This window comes from Perca flavescens, chromosome 14, assembly GCF_004354835.1.
Source record: "Perca flavescens isolate YP-PL-M2 chromosome 14, PFLA_1.0, whole genome shotgun sequence".
Taxonomy (NCBI): Eukaryota; Metazoa; Chordata; class Actinopteri; order Perciformes; family Percidae; genus Perca; species Perca flavescens.
In genome coordinates, this window is record NC_041344.1 from 19,028,166 (window position 1) to 19,052,383 (window position 24,218).

The window sequence follows — 24,218 nt, forward strand, 5'->3', positions numbered from 1 at the left end:
TATGTTGCTCTGATGAGTGGCCTCTCCTGTGTACTGCGGTTATGTTGGCTTATAGGCCCTGATCCAATCCTGTCCGTAGCCCTGTGCACTAGCTCCTATACTTGACCACTTAAACATTTGTTTACATCCTGGATTAGGTCAGCACCACAGACAAACTTGTTTACATCAGTAGGTTTCCAGTCTCCCTACTATTCAGAGTGAGTTTAGAAACACTGATACAACTGTGGTATACCCACTGTTTTTAACTGGACTGTGAAGGCCATTATTCAGATGTATTGCTGTGTGTATTTGGATATTAATCAGGGCTAACGTTGGTGCAACTTTGCTTCAAAATTATATAAAAATTTGCTTAAGGCTGAGATAATAGTTATTATAAGGTCAGCAACAGCACCTCAACTTTTTGACAATCACATGAGTTATGTATTTGAAAGTTAACTTATTGTAGTTTTGTGTAGTTGGCAATGTACTGATGATGTAGGATATAATTAATTGTCTGTATTCAAAATACTCCCCTAATGCCCCAAGCAGCACATTAGAGAGGATTAAGAAATAACATTTGACACAGGTCTTATGGGATTTACCAATCTAATGTATTAAATTGATCAGCACCAAATTTCCACTCATCCAGTTTTACAAAACCTGTGTGACAACAGGGATGTGATATGCAGTGACTGGAAAGCCCCAGAACCAAAAGCGTTTTTTTCATTCTATACAGACACTCCTTCCAATCAGCAGGCTCTCAACATTATATGTCTTGCCATGCAGAGTAACACATATATGGGGCATGAAATACCACTTCTTAAAGCACTGAAAATACAACAAAACAGAAGCAGTTTGCAATTTTGCGCTAAAGAAGAAACTGGCAAGTGCTGTGTAGTGCTAAGTGCTCAAAGACTGGGGAGATTGGCAGGGCAGTGGATAGGACTGAAACAGGGAGAGCAGACAGAAAGACGAAGAAAGATTCAGATGGATATAGCTGACTTGACTGGCTGTGATACTAATGCCCTCTCCGACAGCTGTTTTAACAGTTTTATGTTTAAGAAAATAAATAAATAAATAAATGAAAAAATAAATGAACAAAAGAATAAATAAAAGTGACTAATAGTAAATGTGCTTTGTCTCTCTAGTGTGAGATTTTGTCTCCCATTCTCTATAACTAAACCGTCTCTGTTTATAATAAAAATGCGGCAAACTGCATACCGGCCACACCGCAGCTCAACCGCTAGATGTCACCCAAGAGCGGTGTAGACGGCAGACACACCCACACAAACAGTGCTGTTTGTTTGATTCATGACTATTGCAGAAAACCGGAATTATCTAACCATTAGTAATGCCAAAAAATAATTTTACTTAGTTAGTGTATCTCTCGCTCTATTTGGGGACAAGTGCGGTCCACTGTAACGTTACACTTAATAATTCGTAATTTACAACAGGCATTATGCTGGCTAGCTGTGCGGTTCTCGAAGACCCTGATCGTTCATCGGTTGCTTCGCCTGGTGAATTGCAGTCACCGGTAGCGCGCAAGCTTATTGAGACAGCGCCTCTTAACGGGTTTAGCGGGAGCGGTGATTATTCCTGGATAAAGAGAAACCAGTTACCGCGGGACTGGATCTGAGCCCCTATTGTTGAAGTTTGGTGCAACTTTACCGCTAAAGGAATCGACAGCTGAACGCTCGGCAGACTTTCCAGCCCGTGGGCATGGAATAGAAAAGCGGAGTGGAGCCAGGCGTTAGGCCTGCGGATAACTAACGTTAGCTAGCTGAGCTAGGTGATGGGAAGCGGTCTATCCTTGTTTGGGTCGCTGTGCTAACTAGCTTGGTGCTATTTTTGCTAGCATAACAATTAGCCAACCAGGGTTGCTGGCTTGTTTTGATGTTGATATATTGAAGGAACCTGCTGGGGTCCACTACACTTGTTTCCTTAACTTTCTCGAAGTTTTAAGTTAACCTTCTGAGCTAACATTATATAATAAGGAAGCTAACAGTTAGCGAGCTTTGTCTTTGTCGTTGTTTTGAGCAGTGGGATGAATTGTGTGTTAAATTAATCTGTAACGTTATATTTATTTTGTAAAAAAGGAATTGCATGTTGATGCTCAAACATCAGTTCGACGCAGTCCAGACCGCAAAGTATATCTGTCCCTCCACGTTACAATTAAAATAGTTTTCGGTCCTTTAGTCCCAGTCTCACCGACCGCTGTCTCCTTTCTTTGGCCGACTTCTGTGGCTGGCCACACGGCACTGAGTGCCCAATGGAGGAACATGACAACATGGACTATTTTTACCAGCAGGTAGTGCAGAAAGATGTTACCCGTAGGTTGCAGGTCGGACAGGACCTCATTGACTACCTGAATGACCCGCACCGGTCCCCGGACGTGGAGCAGGACAAACCCCGGCTGGATAAGACCATAGACGAGCTAACGGGATGGGTGAACTCCAGCAATTTCAAGGTGAGAGATCTTGGCCAGTCATCGTATGAGGTTATCGCAGTATCACTGCAGCAGTCACCTTCTCGGCCTGTTCATGACTTATTTTTCACCAGTTTACCAAGTGAGCTGGAAGAGAGAGTGGGGTAACGTTAATGGGGATTTTATATCATTTGCCAAGAGGTTGGTTTCAATGCGACGAACCTCAGCAGAGATTAGGCATTTTAAACGAGCTGTCATCACCTGAGTGGTATGTAGAGAGAAATCGTAACATATTTAAAACAGAGCTAATCAAACTGGTAGCCCATTTTCATATCTGACAACACATTTTGCATACAGCGCTCTATCTCCATCTACTTACGAAACCTAGAAAAAGCTAAAGGACATGTTTGTTTTTGACTACCTAGTAGTCTATTTCTAGATCACAAGAGTCAGACATATTTAAATGTCATGCCAGTGACTGAGTAGGACATTTGCAGGGCAGGGTTTATATTGTGGTATTGGCTGAGACTCTGTGTCTGTGTTGAGGGGGACCCCATTGTCAGGACTGTAGACTACTGGATGGGATGGGGGAGGGGTTAGCAGACTCATTGTGTACCCTATGCTTTCTCGCCAAGCCATGACGTTTATTGTCATATGCACAGTTACAAACAAGTTTTCCTGTACAATGAAATTCTTAATTTGCCTTCCTCTGTGAATGCCATTTACAAGAAAACATGAGGTATAAAGAAATACAATAAAAATAATAAAGAACACTATGTACAATATACAATATAATATCCTTCTCTCATATATCCCTCGCTCTCTCTTTTTCTCCCTCCCTCTCTCAGACACACTGTGTGTGTGTGTGTGTGTGTGTGTGTGTGTGTGTGTGTGTGTGTGTGTGTGTGGCCTTGTTGGCTTTGTCTTTGCCATATCTCAAAAATGCTGGAATGTGACATTTTTGCCAAGTTATCACACAGATCCAGACAGCAAGTAAAAACAGTCTGAAATCTCTTTCCAAGGCATGCTAAAATTTGAATCCCAAATCTCTGAACTGATTAAAACTGTCTACACTTATATGTAGGACTCCGCTAGACTGTAAGAGTGTGTTCAGCTTAACGAAAGCATCTTCTCTTGGTCTCTCCTTCTAGTGGTAGAAAATGTTCATTTTGCACAGTCCCATGATCTGGTTTTGCATCTAACTACCTCAAAACTAATTTGAGAGAACTGTAGACATTCATAGAAATAGTAAAAACATTTGCAGTTTAGACTTAAAAGATCAATTGAAAATAAATGTTACATGATGAATCTTCTCAAATTACTGCCCAGACCCAATTTGTTTGATGTGAATACGTGAACTATTACCACCTCTTGAATCAACCCCATAAGAATTACATCTCCAGCTGTAACAAGCCAATGTGTCCCTTTGTTCAGATTTGTTCCTTTATGTTGATGACACATACAGTAACTTGAGCTCAGTATCTGGCAGTGATGAGCAACTGAGTGAGTTGTGACCCCCAGAGGCCTTGACAGAAGGCTTTTAGTGATGCTGATTTGCTTCCTGTCGGCAAAAGGACAGTAAGCAAGATGCTGAGTCAGCACAGAGAGAAGGATGAATGGAGAGATGATGCAAAGTTGAAAGCAGTGCATAATGAAGGAGTTAGAGGGGGAATCCAGAACTGGGGTGATAAATGGGGTAAGGGTAGGTTAGAGCTGGACGATATAAAGATATATATATTGTCACAACAATATAAAAATGTTCATCTTGTATATATGGTTTCTATATGTGAGTAAACCAGCGGCCGAACTGCGTTACGGGAATCTCCCAGCCCTAGGGTTGGTGACCCGAAAACACAAGTCAAGACTCATAAATACATTACATGTTCGGAGAAGGAGACTGTTGCACCAAAGTTCCTCTTTTAGAAATGTGTAAAAATATTGCTTTTCGCCTCTCCCCTTGGCCCTCTTCATCACTCCATTTCACTTGTGTGTCCTTATCTTTTTGTTTTGACAATGAGTCAATTTTATGTTCTCGTTTCTTTCCTTGTTCCCTCATATACTTATGCGCAGGGGCTTCTATAATGTGTGAGAAATGTAAACGGAGGGCATTCATATTGTATGCTGCATTTATGGGCAGCAGAGCCAGACACTGACTGTACTGATCGAGGGTTGATACTGCTAACAGACTGCCCTGAACAGACACTCTGATCTTTGTGATTTTGTTTGAATTAAGATCAAGTGTCAAATATGCTTAATTATTTTTACGCTCAAACCTTGATAAAGTATGTATCACAATGCAGGCTTTAGGATACAATACGCAAACGCTCCGTACAGTCAGCATTTACCGGTTAAATATAGCCACTGCTGCGTTAATAGGTTATTGTTAAACTATTTTTGTTTTTGTCTGATGTTCCTAAACCCTTCCTGCATGTGCTAAAGTGAAAATAATTGATTTCAGCTTTTATACATTTTTTGTGTGCCTCATTTTGAGAAGAAGAACTGCAGCTGCTTATTGCAGTTTGGTAAAATCTCAGAGCTCAAATGCATGAAAATGAAGGTATACGTTGTCTTTCCCATTCTGTTTCCTTTATCCTCAGTAGTCACGTACTACCCTTAGTGGAGCTGTGGGCTAGGTGAAAATCCTGTTATGATTCTGTTACTACACAAAAAACAAACAAAGGTACGTTTTTGCCATTGCTTTGTACCACAAAGTTCTGTTTAACAGCAATGTGCCTCATGCCTACCGATTGCACAGTGACCACACAGATGAAAGTGAATGTATATTTAGTAGCACGGCTTTAGCAGGGATTTTAACTTACATAGGCCTCCATTCGCTCTCAGTAAGCCATGGCAACAAATCCACACATCTGAGAAGCTGGAGCCATCAAATGTTTGGCCTTTGTGCTTGATAAACTACTTAAACCGGTGTCGACAAATTTCTTGGTTATCAATGGATTTATGGTCTAATTGTTTCAGCATCTTTGCACATTTTGTCCAAATGTTGCTGTGTGAGCCTTGGACCCTTAAATCACTTAAAGCCCCTCTAGAATCCAGAGTAAACCCTCTACGTGGTATGCGAATAAGCAGGCTAGACCAACTGAGTTTTCACAAAGAACCATTCATACTTGGCTACATATTTATAGTTTATTTTTCTCCAGCATACCTCAGTTGCACTGATGTTTTGAAACTTGCAGTCTTAAGATTCAGGGGTGTCCTTTTAAGTTGCATTCACACTACTACGTTTTTATTTAAAAATGCATATCTTTGCTACATTTATGTCCAATGTGTCCAATTATGTCCACAGTACTCCAGCGTTTCCGAGCCCCTAAAACGGAGACATTTTGAAACGCTGCTTAAGCTTGAAAACTCTGGGGTTGCGTTGTAGTCTGGAAGCACAGAAATGATGACCTTTTGAAACGTCAACGCACATTAGTCAGTCTTATCAGTTAGGTAATCTTACATACCTTTCAGTAACAGTCCCACCTCATCGTTGGTCCAAGCAAATAAATCCCTGGTCTTACTTGCCATTGTTGTTCTTTCTCCAAAGTATATTCAACTTATACATCCATGATTATCAACCACAGAGTAACGTTAGACATTCTGCTTCCTGTTTACATCGGCACTTGCGTGCCCAGTGTATGTGAATGAATATTCATGTGATATGCAATATCAGCGGGTTAATATGGACGGAGAACATTTATGATATGGAGCCTAAAGGCTTGTGTGGATGGAGATCATTTTTGTTTCAAAAAGCTGTTTAAAAATGCAGATGTAGTAGTGTGGATGTAACCTTAGACACCGCTTTGTCCACATGCCCAATGTTTTTAGAATTTGGGGGTGATACCTAAGTACCAATTTGGTCTTTATTTTTTCTCCTTCTTTCCTCCCTCTGTCCGTCCTCACCCTTAGTCAGTTACTTCACTGCAGGAGAAAATTTCCCCTCCTTCTTCATTTTTCTCCTGTCCAAGGTAGATAACAAGCCCAGCCTTTTCCATCTCTCATCCTCTGTCTCTTTCTCTCTGTCTCTCTTCAAGTGAAGATGCCATATGGTTGTGGGCGCTGAGCTTGTTTGGGGTGCTGGGTGGAGGAGGAGTGGAGGCCTAAGGGCTGCTTCCTTCCTGTACTGTTTCTTCTTTCTCCTGCTGTTTTTCCTCCCTCCCTCCTTCCCTCCTAAATTAGGTCAGTATGAGGCAGTAATCATAATTACCTAGAGCTCATATTTCCTCTCCAGGTGATTTTTCTTTCCTTCTTCTTCTTCTTCTTCTTCTTCTTCTTCTTCTGTGGTATAGCTTGGCCATCGTCCTGTATTTTTCCTCATTGCCCCCATCCTCCCCCTTTTTGTTTGTGTCGTTACCTGGCTCTGCTCTTCCTTTGACTAAAATAGGGAAACAACTGAAGGCTGACTCCCTACTCAAGGCAGAGGAGTCTGGAGAATAATGTTTTAATGGATTTTCTTTTTGGACTGCTCAGTTTTACCGCAGCACTGCCAAAACAAGCATTCCAGGAGCACAGCGCAGTGTGGGATGTGATCCTAATCAGAAACACAGTGGAAAACTCAAATCTACCACTCAACAAAAATCCAGTCTACCTTCCCCCTACGAGTCCTATAACATGCCAGTTTTTCTTTTATGACTGAGCCCAATCACAGTGGTGATAGACAAGAGAGATGAGTTAGGGGGCTGTTAAGGGTCACTTTAACAAACATCATGACATTGTGAATACATTGCATACATCTTAACATGTTGTCACCTCAACTTAAACGTAAAATAAGTAATTCTCTATGAAGTTGCGTGGGATCAGGGGAGTTGTTGTCTCTACCAACATTGCTGTCATTGCAGTCAGCTTCTCCCAGTTAGCATTCCTTCAGTGTTCATCGTTCAGGAGGTTTTTACCAGAATTATCCGCAGAGGTATCCTCCTCTCCAAAACAAATGGGCCAGTTGATTAAAATTGGTAAAAAATAAAGCAGTCTCATCTTAAAAATCTGTTTGTTTTTTTCCGATGCTGTTCAGCTCGTTGGCAGAGGGGCTGTGAGCTGAGCTGCCGTTTAAATTTGCTCAGCTTGTTTCTTTGATAACTTAAGATCAAGACGTCGGATGATTAAAATCCTTTATCCGGTTAAAATAAATAGAAGAAAACGACCAAGATCTAAAAAGTGTTTTTAAAATAAATTTAAAAAAGTGGCTTAGAACTGGATAAAAAGTAAATTTATGGCCACTTCTGGCAGACAACCACCTCGCTGACGCATGTGCAAAGGAATATTATGTGTATAACCTCTATAACCTTTGCCTCTGTCTTCCTCTTGTGTTTTGTAGGTGGCATTGTTGGGGATAGACATTTGTGGTGCGTTTGTGGACCGCCTGGGAGAGCGGTTCAAAACATACCTGGCCACAGGTGAGATATCTAACCTATACCCATCCTAAATTTCCTTTTAGGTTATGCTCTCTTCACAGTTAAACTTGTTGATTAAATGTTTGTATTTGTTCTTAAACCAAGCTTGCACACAAATAACTTTAAAGGGATTTGTCAATTTTTTTTCTTGCTTCTGAAATGCTGAAGTAAAAACAACTTTACGGTGCACACATACTTTTTATGTTTTGTGGAAAATTCCTTGTCCATGAAATAACAAACCTGTACCTGTATAAACCCGTTATCAGACATTATATAGCCAACACACGCTTACTGTTATAATTTAGTTTGTCATTCCTTACAAAAGAGATTATAAGAATGTCTTTCTTTGTTCAGGTCATCAGGTAAATGCTGCTAAATTCATCCTTCCATTGTCTTAAGCAGCAAGTGCTAATAAATGGCAGTAATCACTACTATTTCCCAAATTGTACTCAACAACACTGTGAATGAAGTGTAATGGTTTCTGTATTGTTGTATAGACTCTTCAGCATTTTGTCCTTCTATTTAGTCACTCACTTCCACCTTGTGGTTCCTCAGAGACAGACTGGGAGCACTACTCTAAAGCCTGGCACCACCCTCTTTCTAGAATATATCATTTAGGCTCTTATTTGTCTGTCATGCTGTAGCTCGGCCTATTACACCCCAAAACCACACCTCACATTCATATGACCTCATGCACTGAATCTTGTATCAGATGTCATGCTCTGTAAGTGTGTATGTGTGTGTGATGTCAGCGCCAGCCCTTGTGTGTGCCTGCTGAAGGTGTCACCAGCTGTCTTTGTTAACCAGACTGGCTCTTGTCACCAACAAACACACTCAGTCCTGCAGTGCAGCTCTGGGATGACTGGACCTGTCACAAAGTCTGCCATCACACACACAGAAAAATCTAGCTCACTGTCTAGGACGGTGCCTTAGTCTGGCTCTATGTGTAAATGTTTGTAATGGAAGTGTGTGTTGCAGATAGATGGTAAAAACCTCTCGCTGAGCCACTGCTGGCTCTGGAATCTCCCCTTTCGCCATCTGACTTCCATCTCTCCTTCCCTGTATTCTCTCTCCTTCTATCTGCACTCAGACACACACACACACACACACACACACACACACACACACACACACACACACACACACACACACACACACACACACAGACACTCACTCAGAGGGGAGGAAGATGAGATTATTGAGACTGAGTGATAGTATTGATCTACAGGACTGACTCAGGGCAGCTGCCATTATACTGTATGTATGTATGTATGTTTGTGTGTGTGCTTTTGGCCATCTTGCAAGTAACTCCCAGATGTGAAGTGAGAATGGAAGTGAAACTTACAGGTCACACAAGGCTGTACTTGAACCTTCTTGTTGCAATGTGACAGATAAAATAAAATGGCATGATTGGCCCAGCAGCTGTGTGCCAGTTAGTTCGTCCTGTTGAAAACAAAATGAGTCAATTTGCCACACACGGTGTGTGTGTGTGTGTGTGTGTGTGTGTGTGTGTGTGTGTGTGTGTGTGTGTGTGTGTGTGTGTGTGTGTGTGTGTGTGTGTGTGTGTGTGTGTGTGTGTGTGTGTGTGTGTGTGTGTGTGTGTGTGTGTGTGTGTGTGTGTGTGTGTGTGTGTGTGTGTGTGTGTGTGACAATGTCCCCCTGTCATTTCTTCTGTTTGAAAGTATTGTCTTTGTTGCCAAGGCAACCAGCTGTTTTGGTAACATAATGCACACACAGCACGGGAAATGGACAGATGACATCACTCCCCATGCTGAAGTTTCAGACTAGGAATGTGGGTAGGAGTGCGTGTGTTTTTATGAATGTAGGCTCATGTCATCCTGTGGGTATTTGTTTTTTATCTCACTGAGTGAATGTTAACAGGAGATTGTGAGTTTTTTGTAACTCAGAAAGTTTAAAGTTTTCCATTTGATAGTCAGACAGAGAAAGATTCACCAGATTTGGCATTTTGTCTGTTTGAACAGGATTTTCAGCTGCAAAGTTTTGGCGCGTTAGTGAGCATTTATGAAAGCAGGACTGTGTATATGGGATCGACTCAAAAATCATAATCAAGAAACATGTTAGAGATGTTTGAGCCCTGCCAATGGTGAGTTCCCAGACCCAACATCTTGATGTGGGTCTGGCTTGTCAGGCTACGTGGAAGTCTATCGCACAGAGGAATAAGATATATCAGGCTTTGCATATTCAGAAAAATCTTTATAGGAGCAAATCATTGTTGATTTTGGGTCTTTTCATGGGATGTGTTTTAACATCCCCAGAATCTCCTTTTTAAAGGTCCCATGCCATGAAAATTTCACTTTATGAGGTTTTTTAACATTAATGAGTTCCCCCAGCCTGTCTATGGTCCCCCAGTGGCTAGAAATGGTGATAGGTGTAAACTGAGCCCTGGGTATCCTGCTCTGCCTTTGAGAAAATGAAAGCTCAGATGAGCCGTTTTGGAATACTGCTCCTTATGAGGTCATAACAAGCAAGGTTACCTCCCCTTTCTCTGCTTTGCCCGCCCAGAGAATTTGGCCAACCCATGAGAGAGAGACATCATGGCTTTCAAACAAGAAAAGTGGCAGTTGGTCAAGGCCACACCCCCACCCTCCACCTTGCCCCCCTCTCTCCTCCTCAATAGCTTCAGACACAGAAATGGCACATCCTAAGGAAAGCTCATTGTGGGACTGGCTCTAGTGGCTGTTGTTCTGCACCAAGGCTGAATTTCAGGAAAGAGACTTCAGATACAGTATTAGGGGACCACTAAGGTCTATATAAAAGCATCCAAAGAGCACCATGTCATGGGACCTTTTAAATGATCTCTTCACTGAAGATTATTTATTCATATTGTCACCCACAAATGGTCTAAAGATAAAAATCTGTCAGGTAGCTGTTCATCTGATTTTAAAGCTGAAATACACCACAAGCTGAGGGCCCTCCTGTTCACTCTGTTCCACATTTCATAGAGGATTAGAGTAACCATCTGAAACATTTGTGTAGTTGAGTGAATGCCAGCATTTAAAGGCTCTTACTCCTAATTCTGTACAGTGTGGGTCACTGTATTACATAGGCCGCGCTACTGGAGCAGTTGTGTTCAATGAAATGGAACTGACACAAGAGCATTTGATAACCTTGACGTTATTTTAGTCACGGTCCATTTCTCATTTCCTGTTGTTTCTTCCCCTTGTCTTATTGGAGCCTTGGTGTCAATGGTGGTATTGCTTAAGCTTTAACATTACAATGTCTTTCTCTGTCACACACACAGACTAGGGTTGGAACGGTTCACAAAATTCTCAAATCAAATCACGGTTTTGAGGCCATGTTTTTTGTTTCAGTAGGTTTTGTTTTTTTAAGAGACATTGCCAATTTCAACATGCCTTCATTTTTTTTTTATTTATAAAAATGGCCACATTATTGACTAAGGCCATCAACAAAGTGAAGCATAAGCTCAACCGGTACTAGACTTTTTTATTTTTTTTTTTTATTATCAACATTATCCTATAACATGTCAGTTCTTAACAGAAAAAAAACGTTTTTTTCACTTAAAAATTAAAGTGGAGTATTTTAAATACATTGAAAGGAATATGGCTGGATTCTTATCAAAAGGAGAAGTGCCACTGCGTTATTTAAAAAAAAAAAAAAAAAATACAAAAAATCAAGTGCAACATAACCCAAACACACAATGTAAACTGTTTGAAAACAGCACTGCTCTGTTCTTACGCTATGAACCCGCCCAGTGCTTTAGTTACGGATTGGATTGTCCTGTCTAAATCTGCATGGAGAGGCTGTTTAAATGCTGCGGGGAGAAGGAGTTGTTTCTTCCTACCCGACTCTCCTCCTTGCGCTGTCAATGGCACACTGGCGTGATGTAGGGCTGGGCGATATTGCTGCTAGCACAGTGCTTGCACACAGTCGCTGCTATATCCACCACTATACTATACCACCGTAATGCTCTCATACAGCAGACAGAGACTGACTGACGGCTGCACTCAGCCCCTCATCCGTGCCAACTGCAGTTTCACTAAGTGAATTTTCACCAAATGAACTGAACAATACACACATGCCCTGAACCGTGACTACCTGACCTAATGGTTCAGATTTTTTTTACTTTAACTGTTCCATCCATACCACAGACTGTAACGAATGATACACACAATTTTGTACATTTCTGTGTTTTAAAAGCATACCACTTGGGGGCAGTATTCATTGTCATGGTTTTCTAATCCAGTAGAGGCTCTGTCATGTGTGGCCTCAACTTCAGTTTTCATACATCGACTCTCATCATTACCCCACCCTCTCTGTCTCTCTCTCTCTCTCCATTTGTCCATCTCTTTTTCTGTCTGTAGTTTTGCCAGCTTTGGTGGACAGGCTGGGTGATGGGAAGGACCAGGTCAGGGAGAACAGCCAAGCTGTCATCCTTCGCTGTATGGAGCAGACTGCCTCGCCCATGGTAAGAAACATACACACACACAAAAATGTCAGCCTCAGGACCAGACAAAGCCTCTTGTTATAAACGTCATATAAATAGTGAAAACGTCATATAAATAGTGATTGACACCAGGATATAAGACAAATAATTTTTTGAGTGATTAATTTCTAGCACCACATGTAACATGACAGATTATCAGAATAATAACTTTTCATCACACAAAGATCTTGATCCCTAAAATGGTTTCAGGACTGTTGTTTGAAGTTCAGACACTGACTTTAGATGATATGAAAGGTTGCAGTGTGAAAAACGGTGTTGTATTGTGTGTCTGGTATTATGTTAAAAGTAGGCAGGAACCTTTTAGATCAATTGTAGTTATTCGAAAGAATGCACGATCAAGACAGAGACAGAAGACAAATTACAGTCACCTCCACATTAATAGAGATTCACTACAGCTGAGAGGTACACTTTGTCATTTGGGCTCCCTCACCTGGGAATTAAAGGAATTACACGGGCTACATCTCCACTCTACTTTGTGTTAACTACACACAGCACACATGTGCATCTCAACAGATTGTAACCTTCTCTGCACTCTGTAATCTGCTCAAACCCCTGATGAGCTGTTTGGCAGAGCCTTCCTTTTCTCATTCCTAATGACACTGTCTTTCTTTCGCACTCCCATTTTCTGTCTCTCCTTTGTCCAGTATGTTTGGGAAAAGCTACTTCCTGGTTTTAAACACAAAAACTTCCGCAGTCGAGAAGGAATTTGCCTCTGTCTCAGTGCCACGCTCAGCATGTAAGTAGCTTCCCCCTCTTCATCTGTATCACTTTCAGGGTGAAATGTGAAAGAATACATTGTAAATTGTAAAGCTATTAAATGTATGCATATTTTATCTCATCTTGTGGGCAAGTCATACGTTAGTCCTTACATAAAACATAAACATACAGTATATCTAATTGTACTTACTTTAAACAAACTCATTGATTTTTATATATATATATATATATATATAAATATATATATATATATATATATATATATATATATATATATATATATATATATATATATTTTTATTTTTTTTTTCAGTTATTGTTCACACACAGAAGGGTCAATTTATTCCTATGTGTTTTTATTACTATCTCCGTTAGCATGCCCCATTTTGTTTGTTCAAGAAACACACACAGTCTCTGTGTCCAGGGTTAATCTTCTTAACTGTTTGTGTGACTCTGTGGAGCTGACACACGTGCTGCGAATGGCACCACCACTTTTGTCATGTGGCGTTAACCTTAAAGGATACATGTCGGCTAATTGTTGCTTTTAAAGAGATTTGAAAATCTGTTCTCTAATCACCCCGGCCTCAACTCTTACATGGTCTCATGCTCAGCTGTCAGGCCTGATGGAGCACATGTTAATTTGAATGGGACTGACTGTATCTCACTACTATGTTCCGATCCAATTGGCTTGTTTGTTAAACTAGACATTTTCTCACAATTTATTAATTTCTTTCAATACATCATGAATTACAAATGGTCAATATTAATGTCACATGGTTAGCTGCTTTTTTCCTGGTATGTTTTTTGGGCTGTGTACGGCCTTTTGACTTCATTTTCATTGTATTCTGTACACATTTTTATGTCTTCTGCTTATTCCTAAATTAATTGGTTTGTTCTCATCTCCTCCAATTAGTTATTAGAGGATTTCTCCTTTTGTAGAATGCCACACAGTCAGGGATTGTAGCAACAAAGCTGTCATATTTACTCAGATCATTAAACAAATACACCTATAGACTTAAGACTAAACAGATGCTTTCTAGCCTCACCTTCTTTGACAGCAGCTTGAAGGCAGTTCAGATCTGTGCAGGTTGTAAGTTACTGTATTTGTCCTCCTTCACGTTACCACACAGCTAATCTGGGCTGTTCGAATGGCAGTGCTAATTGTAGCATCTTTTTGCTAATAGATTTTGACACTGTTGTGCTTAATTCTAAGCTGCTACTGATAGTAAAGCTAAAGTATTTAGTGGGCCTACACAATTAAGGTATCCATTAAGCCTGAGTAGACTTGAGTATAACATGGCACAGAAATGGTCTTTTTCTGTTTGTTTTTTTCTCCATGTTTTATATTGTTATTGCTGTGTGTATGCCATATAGCTCCAGATATTACATTAACTGACAAAGCTTAATGCAGTGCAGTTTAGGAAACACACTTAAATGGTAAAGCACAAGGAAATGAAGAAGCCATCTATATTTTTGCTGTACATCGTACACAACTCAACGGAAGTTTCCGTGTGGCGATTAAAACTGATTAACACCTTGACTACTTTTCTACAATGTTGATGATGATTTGAGATGAAGCGATTTAGATTTTAGAATTTAGATTTAAGAATTGTGATTGCATTAGTCCTCTATTATTGGAGATATTCTCCGTACACCTAATGCCAGCCATTTACTAATCACGAACATCTTCATCAGTTTTGGTAACCCCTTTTCTTTGTCTTTTCATGGCTCTTTCTCTCAGGTATGGAGCACAGTCATTGAGCCTCAGTAAACTAGTTCCTCATCTCTGCTCTCTGACTGGAGACCAGAACCCACAGGTAAGTGACACTGCGCTTTAGCAATATGATACATCATCAACATTCCTACGTATCTGTTTATACTGTAATTTCTTTGTGTGTGTTTGAGTGAGTAGGTAGAGGGCATATGTTTTTTCCTGTATCAGTCTGCAGCTATTCTAAGCTTGTGGTTTAGCTCTCAGCATCCAGAGTGTGTTGGCAGGCATCGTAAGGCATCTTTGTGATTATTACTGTTATTAGTGAGGAGATGCGCTCTGTAGAGTCCCCACCCCCCCCCCCCCCACCCAGCTTCACTGCTAAGCAACCATTAACCCACACTGCAACACTAGCTGAATATGTGTGTGTGAGAGAGCGGGATAGAGAGAGGTTGGTTTTAACCTCCTATGGAGTTGCACCCCAAAGCTGAAATCTGCTCCTATCGTCTGCCCAATGATTATCGACCCACGTACTGTCCCAACCAATCAAAGTTCTCAACAGACCCGCCAACCCCTCAGTTGCAGAAAATCCCTTTTAACAGCACCCCACTACCAAATCACAACATAACTAACAAATCAGATATCTCCCATTAGGGGGATTAGTACTTTGTTTTTTAATGTGTTTACGTTTGCAATCCTTAGTGTGTGTAACCCCAGACAGTGGGGTGTAATCTGTATGGAATTATTTATTTATTTTTATATATATATATATATATATATATATATATATATATATATATATATATATATATATATATATATATATATATATATATATATATATATATATATTTTTTTTTTTTTTTTTTTTTTTTTTTTTTTTTACAAGTATTTTTATTGCTTTAGAGAATATACAATATACTGTGCAACATTACAATATCAATTATCTGTATGGAATTATTAAGAAAGTTGACCATAATCTTAACAAACGCACCATTTGTGTGTGTTAAATTGGTTTAATGTCTGCTGTCTGAAGGTACGTGAGGCCTCCATAGCAGCATTGGTGGATGTTTATCGTCACGTTGGAGAGAGGGTCCGAGCAGACCTGGCAAAGAGGGGACTGCCTGCTGCACGGTGAGTTATTTTCTGTGTGTCAGTTATTGATAAGCTCTGTGAGCACTGGTTATATCTTTATTGGTATGTAGGGGTGTGTGCCTGCTCTGCACAGTAGGGGATGAGTTTGTGTGGAGGGCCTGTGGGTCCCGTGGCCTTGGCACTCAGTCTGTCCCAGGCCACGCCATGCACCACTCTGCCCTTCACACATACAGAGGCACTTTCATCCAGAGCACAATGATGACTGACTGGTAGAGGAGGCAGATGGGGTACAAAGGAATTGGGTGGAGAAACAGAGTTGAGGAAAAATTGGAGAAAGTGTGTGTGTGTTCATGTCATCTGTAGAGGTTAATTTCGTCCTTTGGTCGTCCTGGTTACATGTGCTGGGTCGAGGTTTATTCTAAGCACACAGTGACTCTTTCTCCCTTGTGATCTGAGCAGCAGCCAGTGTTGTGTGCTGACTGCTCAGTATGAGTCTTGCGTCTGTGAATGCTGGCCGTGGCCATGTGTCATGTGTTGCGCATATTGAGCCTGTCTCCACTGTAAACACGCTGTCTGTGTATGTGGGATTTATACAGACTGGTATGTGTCTGTTATATGTGGAGGTCTGACAGATGCAAAGATTTAAGTCTGAAATCATTGCTTGTTCTTTTATAGATGTAGTGTTTTGTTACAGTATTCACTATAAATATTGGAGCACTGATATGAAGGTAAGGTGGAGGTTGTGTGTGCCTGAGTGTTTTAGTGTTAGTATATGGTTGCAGGGTGGAATGCAGGGCTGTGGCCAGAGTCTTGCTGACTAGATCACATATCAACTCTGTAGAGCTTGCATCAGATAATGGAGAGAAGGGGAGTGTAGAAGGCCGAGAATAAGAGCATTAATGAAATCAGAAAGGCTACTTCTGTTTTATAAAATATCGCAATCCACACAGAGATGCGCGTGTCACCCCGGCACCAGGGCTTAATTTGAGCCAGAACACGCCGGAACATGTTCCGGCACCTACGTTGGATCCGGAACCTTTTTTTTTTTAATATATAATTTTTTTTTTTATTGGATCCGGCACCTCCTGTGTCACTATGAAAAATGAATCTCCTAAATGAAAAAAATAAATTACTGTTTGTGTAGTGTTCAATGTTGTTATCTGTCTTGTTAGTCTTTATTCTCCATTGAAGTTCCACAAAAATCTTGTGTTTGCATTTTTGATGCGTTTCGAGGTGAATTTTCAGGGTAAGACAAGAGGGGGGAGAGGGACGGAGGGGAGGCACTTCAAGTGACACATGCGCCTGTGCTGGTTGAGATTGCTGTTAGCCTTGTTTCACTCAAGGGGGGAAAAAAGACAACAAAGGTTGCTTAACTTTTTCAAATACGCTGGCCACTCGGTTCCCAAACGAGCAAAAATCATTTCCGCTGATCAAGAACGTGGAGACCACAGTGGACACAGCAGTAGTACGCCTACCACTAATGCGGCTAATGCACCTGTCGTTAGCGGGGATGATAATGACCCACAGAGGGATGAAGATGACAACAAGACGGCTGATGAATGATGATTTGAATCTGCGAGAGATTGTGATGGCGACGAAGCGGGTACATTTGTCGCTCAGTTTACAGAGAAAGGAAAAAAGTTATCCCTGGCTTACAATGGACAAAACTGGACTAGGCTGTCCATTTTACCTATGCAGTGCATGTTCTGAAATTAAAATAAACATTTCCCTGATGTACACACAGCGTTGTTGGTTATGTTTTTTAAGTCAGAGAAGCTACGTAGGCAGTGTAATTTTTGTTGTTTTTGTTCCATTACCTCCAACCCCTGTTTTGAGTCGCCGGATCCCCCCAGTACACAAAATCTCCATGAATGCTTTCATCATCCCAGCTCACAGCAGTGTCAGTGAGGCAGATTGTTTAGGGCTGCTATTGCAGAAGGGACAAACCTCCTTCTAAAACAAGCTCTTCTCCATTTTAGAGTCCTGTATATCTGGCCAGATGGGAGTAATGTGTGTTGATTGAGGGGGTGATCAGTGTCATTTGCTATGCAGGGGCGTGCTACCGCGACACCAACTTTATAAGTTACTTTTCCAAATATTTAAGTTACTTTTTGAAATCCACATGAACCACTCTTCATATCGCCATGAATTAGATCCACCATACAGCACTTATTTAAAAAGAAGTTGTCACTTTTAAAGCTGGTTTGCCGGTTACTCAGTGATGAAGAACACCAGAAGCAAAACGCACCGGGGCTACATTACATCAATTCCAGCAAACTTCACAGAGAACAATGAGAACAAAACCGCATCACCGATCTGTATTAACTGAATATTCTCCAGTCTAGCTCAGCTAAAAACACTGAATCCGTCTGGAAGTTAGCGTGTTGTTTACTGCCGAGCCTGGTTGTACCCGGTAGGCTACTGACAATATTATCTTCACTTCACCTCTTCAACTGACTTTAGCAGTCTAGATAACAGACACTTAATTGTCCTGCTGTTATTACAGACGTGAACTAACCACAGACAGTTGCCTCAATCATAGACTCACAGCGGTGCGTCGCTGCCGTTCACGGAGCTGTGCCGCTCCAGAATGAATAAAGGGAAAACACAGGAATTAATTTTGGGCGTGTTTTTGGCATCAAAAAAGGATTTTTCGGCCTGGCGGGGGTTCCAATTGCATAATTATAGAGGAAACACTACAAGCAAACCATTGCAGAAATAAAAAGCAGGTTTTTCTGTCTGTAGGCTCCTGAATTGTATAGCCTGGTAATAAATGTTAAAATGTATAGTTTATAAACTGTCAGTTGAATATTAGGAATTGTGTTACTCCAAATTAGCTTCATCCCTAAAGGGGTCCCAGACTTTTAACAGGATTGGAATATTGTTTAATTTCATCATTCAGGTCAGTTAATCTGGTCAGTGTTCAGCACTACACACTGTATATGTGCACTTTACTGTATGTTAGTCAGTGTCAGATGAGATCATTCATTCCACAGTGAACCTAATAACCCCTCTCTGATGGACAGTGACACGGTTAAACCTGCTTTGGCAGTCAGTCCAAATGGGTCAGTGAGATTCCTCTGACCTGGCTATTTCCTCTGACCTGGCTGTTGAATGCAGGTCAGACACACTACCTGGATTTCTTTGTGTGTGTTTCTGTCACAGATGGCAGTTTTATCTATCAGAATTGTTATTGAAGTTTAAACATAATTTAAGAAATTACTCTAAACTAGGCCTATAACAATTCCAAATTTAGCTGGACAATTAATTGTCTCAGAAATAATTGCGATTAAGAATATAATTGTCTCTTTTAGTAAAGTAATATTTTTTGAATTTATTTACTAGCTACTTTTTTAAACAAATTAAGGTTTAAATGAAGATACGCAGGTTCACAGCCAGCGAAGTAAACCACGCATACATTTTTTTTTAAATGTATTCCTGTCAATAAAAAAAGCATTGAAAAAAAAAAGTGATTCATTTCTCTGGCTTTAGCTAGCTAGCTAGACGCATAGCAAAATTACGAATCCCACTATGGCCACGCCAAGACCCGCCCTACGAAGCAGCTTGATTGGTTGGGTTTAGGCATTTCACCTCGAGTGGTTAAGGTTAGGGTTAGGGGATTGGTCAGGGGATAGGACCTGTACATGTAAGCATGGACGCCTGGCCAATAGTAGTGTGTGAACGCTATTGAAGGGCGGGTCTTGGCGTGGCCATAGTGGGATTCGTAATATCGCAGACGCATAGGCTAGACGGCCCTGGATGTTTGGAGTTGCTATGACAACAAGTGACCGTTTCCACTAGCATAGCTTTACCTCAACAGTCCGACCAATAATCACTTATATAATTACAATTTGGCACATCTAAACAAAACCAACAATTACCGTCAACAGTCGTACCCATTATGACCTTAGCTAAGGTTAGCAAACAAGTTATGTAGCTACAGATTAGAAAAATAAAAGCACAAATTCCCGTGGAACTGCATTAGCATAATGCTAATGAATGACGGCCATCTCCGCTACAGCGTCGTCATTTACGGTAACGTTACTAATTAAACAAAGCACCCTGGTAGATTAAACACCACAGACTCACTAACTACACTACTTAAACACATGTAATGGTGCTTCGGTGGATTTGTAACGTTTGAAAGCCGACTGGACTTGCTGCGGCGTGGCGTCCTCTGGTAGGAATCCATAGCATCATAGGCAAGCTAACGTTAGCTAGTAGTGTAGGTGATGCTACGCTGGTATTGCAAACGCGTTTGATGGATCCAAACCATATTGTGACCAATCTCATTAAAAGTGCTTTAATTGCGGTTATACTAAATAACCGGGTTAATTATTAAAAATAATTGCGGTTAAACAATTGTTATTGTTACAGGCCTAACGTTACTCTAAACTAACTAAAACGTTACTCTATAGCAGTATTTCTCTAACATACTGTAAATGTGTGTACCGGTATTTCTAAGGTCTAGCAGTGATTTGTATAGAAGTACTGTTGTAGACCTGAGTCCCTCCCTATTAAGAGTAACAACATGGGCTTAACCTGTGACAACAGTCTCCTATTAGTTGGTCAAATGCTGTTTGAATGTCTTGTTCGAAAAGGAAATGAGCTACCTAAAAGGTGTAAATCATCTGGAGTTGAGGTGACCTTTCTTCAATGACAGTCAATCTGTGTCCACCACAGATTGAGAGCTCAGTGTAAAAGGTGCAGCAGTGTGAAGATGGGATCCTGGATGTAAAGAGGGAGGTGGGTGTAAAAAAGAGGAATACAAGGGAGCCAGGGAATATAGGCAAGTGGGGTGAAAAGAGAGATGTAGAGGGGGGAGGAGCAGCCTTGCAAGCTGTACAGCCCCTCCCCCTCTGACGAGTGTGTATGTGTTGGTGTCTGGGAGGGAGGTTATGTAAAGGGTAACTGAATCTCTTCGCACCCTGTCACACACTAGCCTATTTGTCTCTCACTCAACACACGCAAAGACCTTGTCTGAGATTTAACTCGTTGTACCACTGGGGAGATTTCTCAGTGGGTGTGTGGGCTCATCAGCATACAGTACGTATGTATGACAGTAGGTGGTGCTTTTTTTTCCTCTTTTTTTTTTTTTTTTTTTTACAGTTCTCTCTCTCTCTCTCTCTCTCACTCACACTCACACACACACACCCTCCCTCCATCCTCCTGTCTTCCTCCCTCCCTCCCTCCTTCTCGGAGCCACTGCACCATGTTGGATACAAAGAGCTGAGGGAAGCCAAGGACCGGAGTGTGTCACTAGCATGGGAGCTAATGCAACGTTGCGCAGCAACCTATCAATCAGTCCACTGGGAAATACTGAGGCAAATGAGTAGTGAAGACTAAAGGCTGGGCTATTTCTGAAACGAATAGGCAAGTTAGAATGCTAATGAAAGAAAAGGAACCATGTGAAAACGCTGAACAGTGGAGGAGCCCATTGCAACGCTAATCATCACTTATAAGGACCTGCTAAGCTGTCTTATAGTTGTGGACCAGCACCCAGACATTAAAAGACAGACAGAGGACGGTGTGTATGACTCTTATTCTTGTGTGCTCACATCAGTGGCTAACCTATTGGCAAGGAGACATTAGGGCATGTTACTGGATGTGGGTCATTGTTTCTGCGTTGTGTTATTGTCATTCCAGTTGTGTAAAAAAAAATGTATCGACACTGTTTAGTGTGCAGGAGATATTTATAGCTGTTATTTGTGCAAATATGTTATTTTCATTGGACTTTTCTGTGATTAGGTTAGATTTTGCGTTATTAACATGCAGACATCTTACGTGTACAGCATTTGACTGAGCAGATCTGGCTTAGGATTGTGTGTTTGGTGCTGGGCAGGATGTCAGAAGTCGTGTTGTTCCTGCACCTTCATGAGTGTGACTGGCACAATAGACACACCCACCCGCAGGCAGGCAGTCCACATGTTGCTGCTGATGGTACTTTACTTTCACTTGGGATTCATAGCACCTTGCTTGTCTCTAGTGTGTGTGTGTGTGTGTGTGTGTGTGTGTGTGTGTGTGTGTGTGTGTGTGTGTGTGTGTGTGTGTGTGTGTGTGTGTGTGTGTGTGTGTGTGTGTGTGTGTGTGTGTGTGTGTGTGTGTGTGTGTGTGTGCTCTTTTTCTTTGTCATGATCCTGTCAATGAAGATGATTGCGTATTGTTCTGCTGTTATAGTTATTTCATTAGCTTTGGTGTGTGTCTGTGTTTTGCGGTAACATTTCTTCTTCTCTCTCTCTCTCTTTTTCAGGTTACAGACGTTATTCGCTCGTTTTGATGAAGCCTTGAATTCAGGCAACATGGCTCTCAGCCCTAGTCACGGTCAGTGCCTTCTCTCATTTATTTTGCCACAGTTGCATTGGCCTCTGAGAGCCACTAAGTTTAGTCATGTTGTCAAGGTGTGTGTGTGTGTGAGGCTGTGGATCTCTGGGAGCCTCAGGCTCAACCAGGGTTGTTTGACCATGGAAAGTTATAGTGGTATTGAGAACACCCCACAGTATTGTTTCACTTTGTTTTTACCTTTCAGAATATAAAAGTTGGTACAGTTGCCCTTTAGGGATTTACTGACACACCCATGAAACCCCTCAGTACCTTCTTGCATATGTTTGATTGTTTGTGTGAAAATTGTTAACTGAATAATGATCAACATAGTGGTCTCTTTTGGTAGTTGGCAAGAGAAGCTATTAGCTTCTATTGTGCTGTTTCTACCAACAAATGCATTATTTGATAGGAATGTAACAATCCAATATGCAGAATCAGTTTTCAGTGCCACAGCAATCCCTGGCCTAATGTTAACCTTGTACAAAAATAATTTCAATTGCAGTAGGTAAACAGATTTTAAATTTGGGAAGAAAGAGAGCACTAGTATTGGCTTGGTGTCAGGAGAGAAAAGGTTGAGTATGTGTTCTCTGTGTGGTCATTTTGTCTGTTGTTGGTGTCAAGCAGAGCCTGTCATTGCCTGTTAGTACCTTTAGGCTGCCCTGTCATAGTCTCTATCTGTCTAACCATGACCGCAGCGGTTGGTGTCTGGTCAGCTGTTCCAGTGTGTTTACTTGGAGAGAGAGAGAGACATAGGGAGACATGTGGAGAAGAGCTCAGGGTGTGTAGTGCTGTAGTTGCCATGATGCCATCTCTGGTGACAGCAAAGGGATGGAGGGAGTGTTACTTTTAACTCCCACCTCCCTAGGGTTTAGACCAAGGTTTTGTTCTTGTGGCCATGATTATGTAGTTGTTACGATCAAATAATAATGTGATTTCTTTTTTCTTTTCTTTTTAAATCAGGGTTGTTGTCTTCTGTCATGTGCTTTGCTGTGCTTGAAAGCACAGTTTATCTAGATGGAATATTTTTCGCTTTTCATTTAGAAAAAGGCAGAGAAAGACAATTGTACTGTTCAGTGAAAGGTTTGAGAAGGAACTGGTGTAGATGGTCAACAAAATATGTAGTGGTGCTTGATACACAACCATCCTTCATGCCTGAGACACAAAAAATTCTACACCTTACCTGCAGCGTAGGACAACCCCTCCTGCTTGCTTTAGACAGCAGTTCAAAAACCATCTAACAATCAGATACTAATGGGGCAGATGCTCTCCAGGGTGAACTTTGGCTGCATTCCTGCCTGTTTGGCTTTGGCTGTCACCTCAAATGTACTTAAGTTTCTTTCTTATGTAGTTCTCAGCTACTGCAGCTTGTCATGCCACAGTTGGTTGAGTCACACAACTGTCAATTGTGGGTGCATTCTCATACCTGCCTAGGTGGGCTGCAATGAATGCATTTTTTTTTTATTTTTTATTATCAATCAAGTTGCACGTTATTTACTTGAATAAACATTTGGTGAAAAATTCCCTTCACAGTTTTCTAAAGCCCAAAGTTTCCACTTCACATTACTTGTTCGGACTGATCAACAGTCCAAAACTAAACATATTCAATGTTAAATCTGAAGTGATTGGTCGGTAAATTGATCAACGGAAAAGTAATCTGCAACTACTTTGGTATTGAATTAATCCTTTAAGTCATTTTGCAGATTCATTTTCTTTCAATTGTCAAATGGTTTTCCAAGTTTATGCATGCTCTGTAAAAATACTAGACTGAATTGACTCTTTCATATGCAAAGCAAATTTGAATCTTTCTGTTGAATAAAAAAATAATGTTAGTCGGTTAGTTTCCCCAACTTGTTCCTGCCTTCTGAGCTCATGTTTGGCACTCAACAAGTAACAATGACCAGCCCGAGGCTCACAGTCAACTCTTATTTTAGGCGAGACAATCTACCAAAAAGGTTAGCGGAAGGTGAGAAACTGAACGTGATGAGCATGAGCCAGTGTTTTTCTCTAAACACTCCCAAGAACCTATCAAGAATTCAACCTCTGAAACGAGTACAGGACGCAAACTTGCTTTTGTTACTATGTGTTCTTTCTTGC

The 24,218-nt window shown here is 41.0% G+C and overlaps 1 protein-coding gene across 22 annotated transcripts in view; it reads left to right on the forward strand.

Moving 5' to 3' along the window:
* The first annotated feature begins 1,270 nt into the window (after window positions 1-1,270).
* Window positions 1,271-24,218, forward strand: part of clasp2 (cytoplasmic linker associated protein 2) — a 61,113-nt gene continuing 38,165 nt past the window's right edge. For 11 of the 22 annotated variants that reach the window (XM_028597770.1, XM_028597771.1, XM_028597775.1 and 8 more), the window contains exons 1-7: window positions 1,272-2,446; window positions 7,719-7,797; window positions 12,138-12,241; window positions 12,925-13,016; window positions 14,739-14,814; window positions 15,745-15,842; window positions 22,054-22,124. In XM_028597770.1, coding sequence (XP_028453571.1) covers window positions 2,249-2,446; window positions 7,719-7,797; window positions 12,138-12,241; window positions 12,925-13,016; window positions 14,739-14,814; window positions 15,745-15,842; window positions 22,054-22,124 — 718 coding nt within the window. In that variant the 5' untranslated portion in view covers window positions 1,272-2,248. Of the gene's footprint in view, window positions 2,447-7,718; window positions 7,798-12,137; window positions 12,242-12,924; window positions 13,017-14,738; window positions 14,815-15,744; window positions 15,843-19,563; window positions 19,839-19,909; window positions 19,984-20,767; window positions 20,850-20,962; window positions 21,331-21,724; window positions 21,744-22,053; window positions 22,125-24,218 lie in introns of those variants that run through there. The other 11 variants (XM_028597764.1, XM_028597772.1, XM_028597766.1 and 8 more) reach the window with 7 other exon arrangements.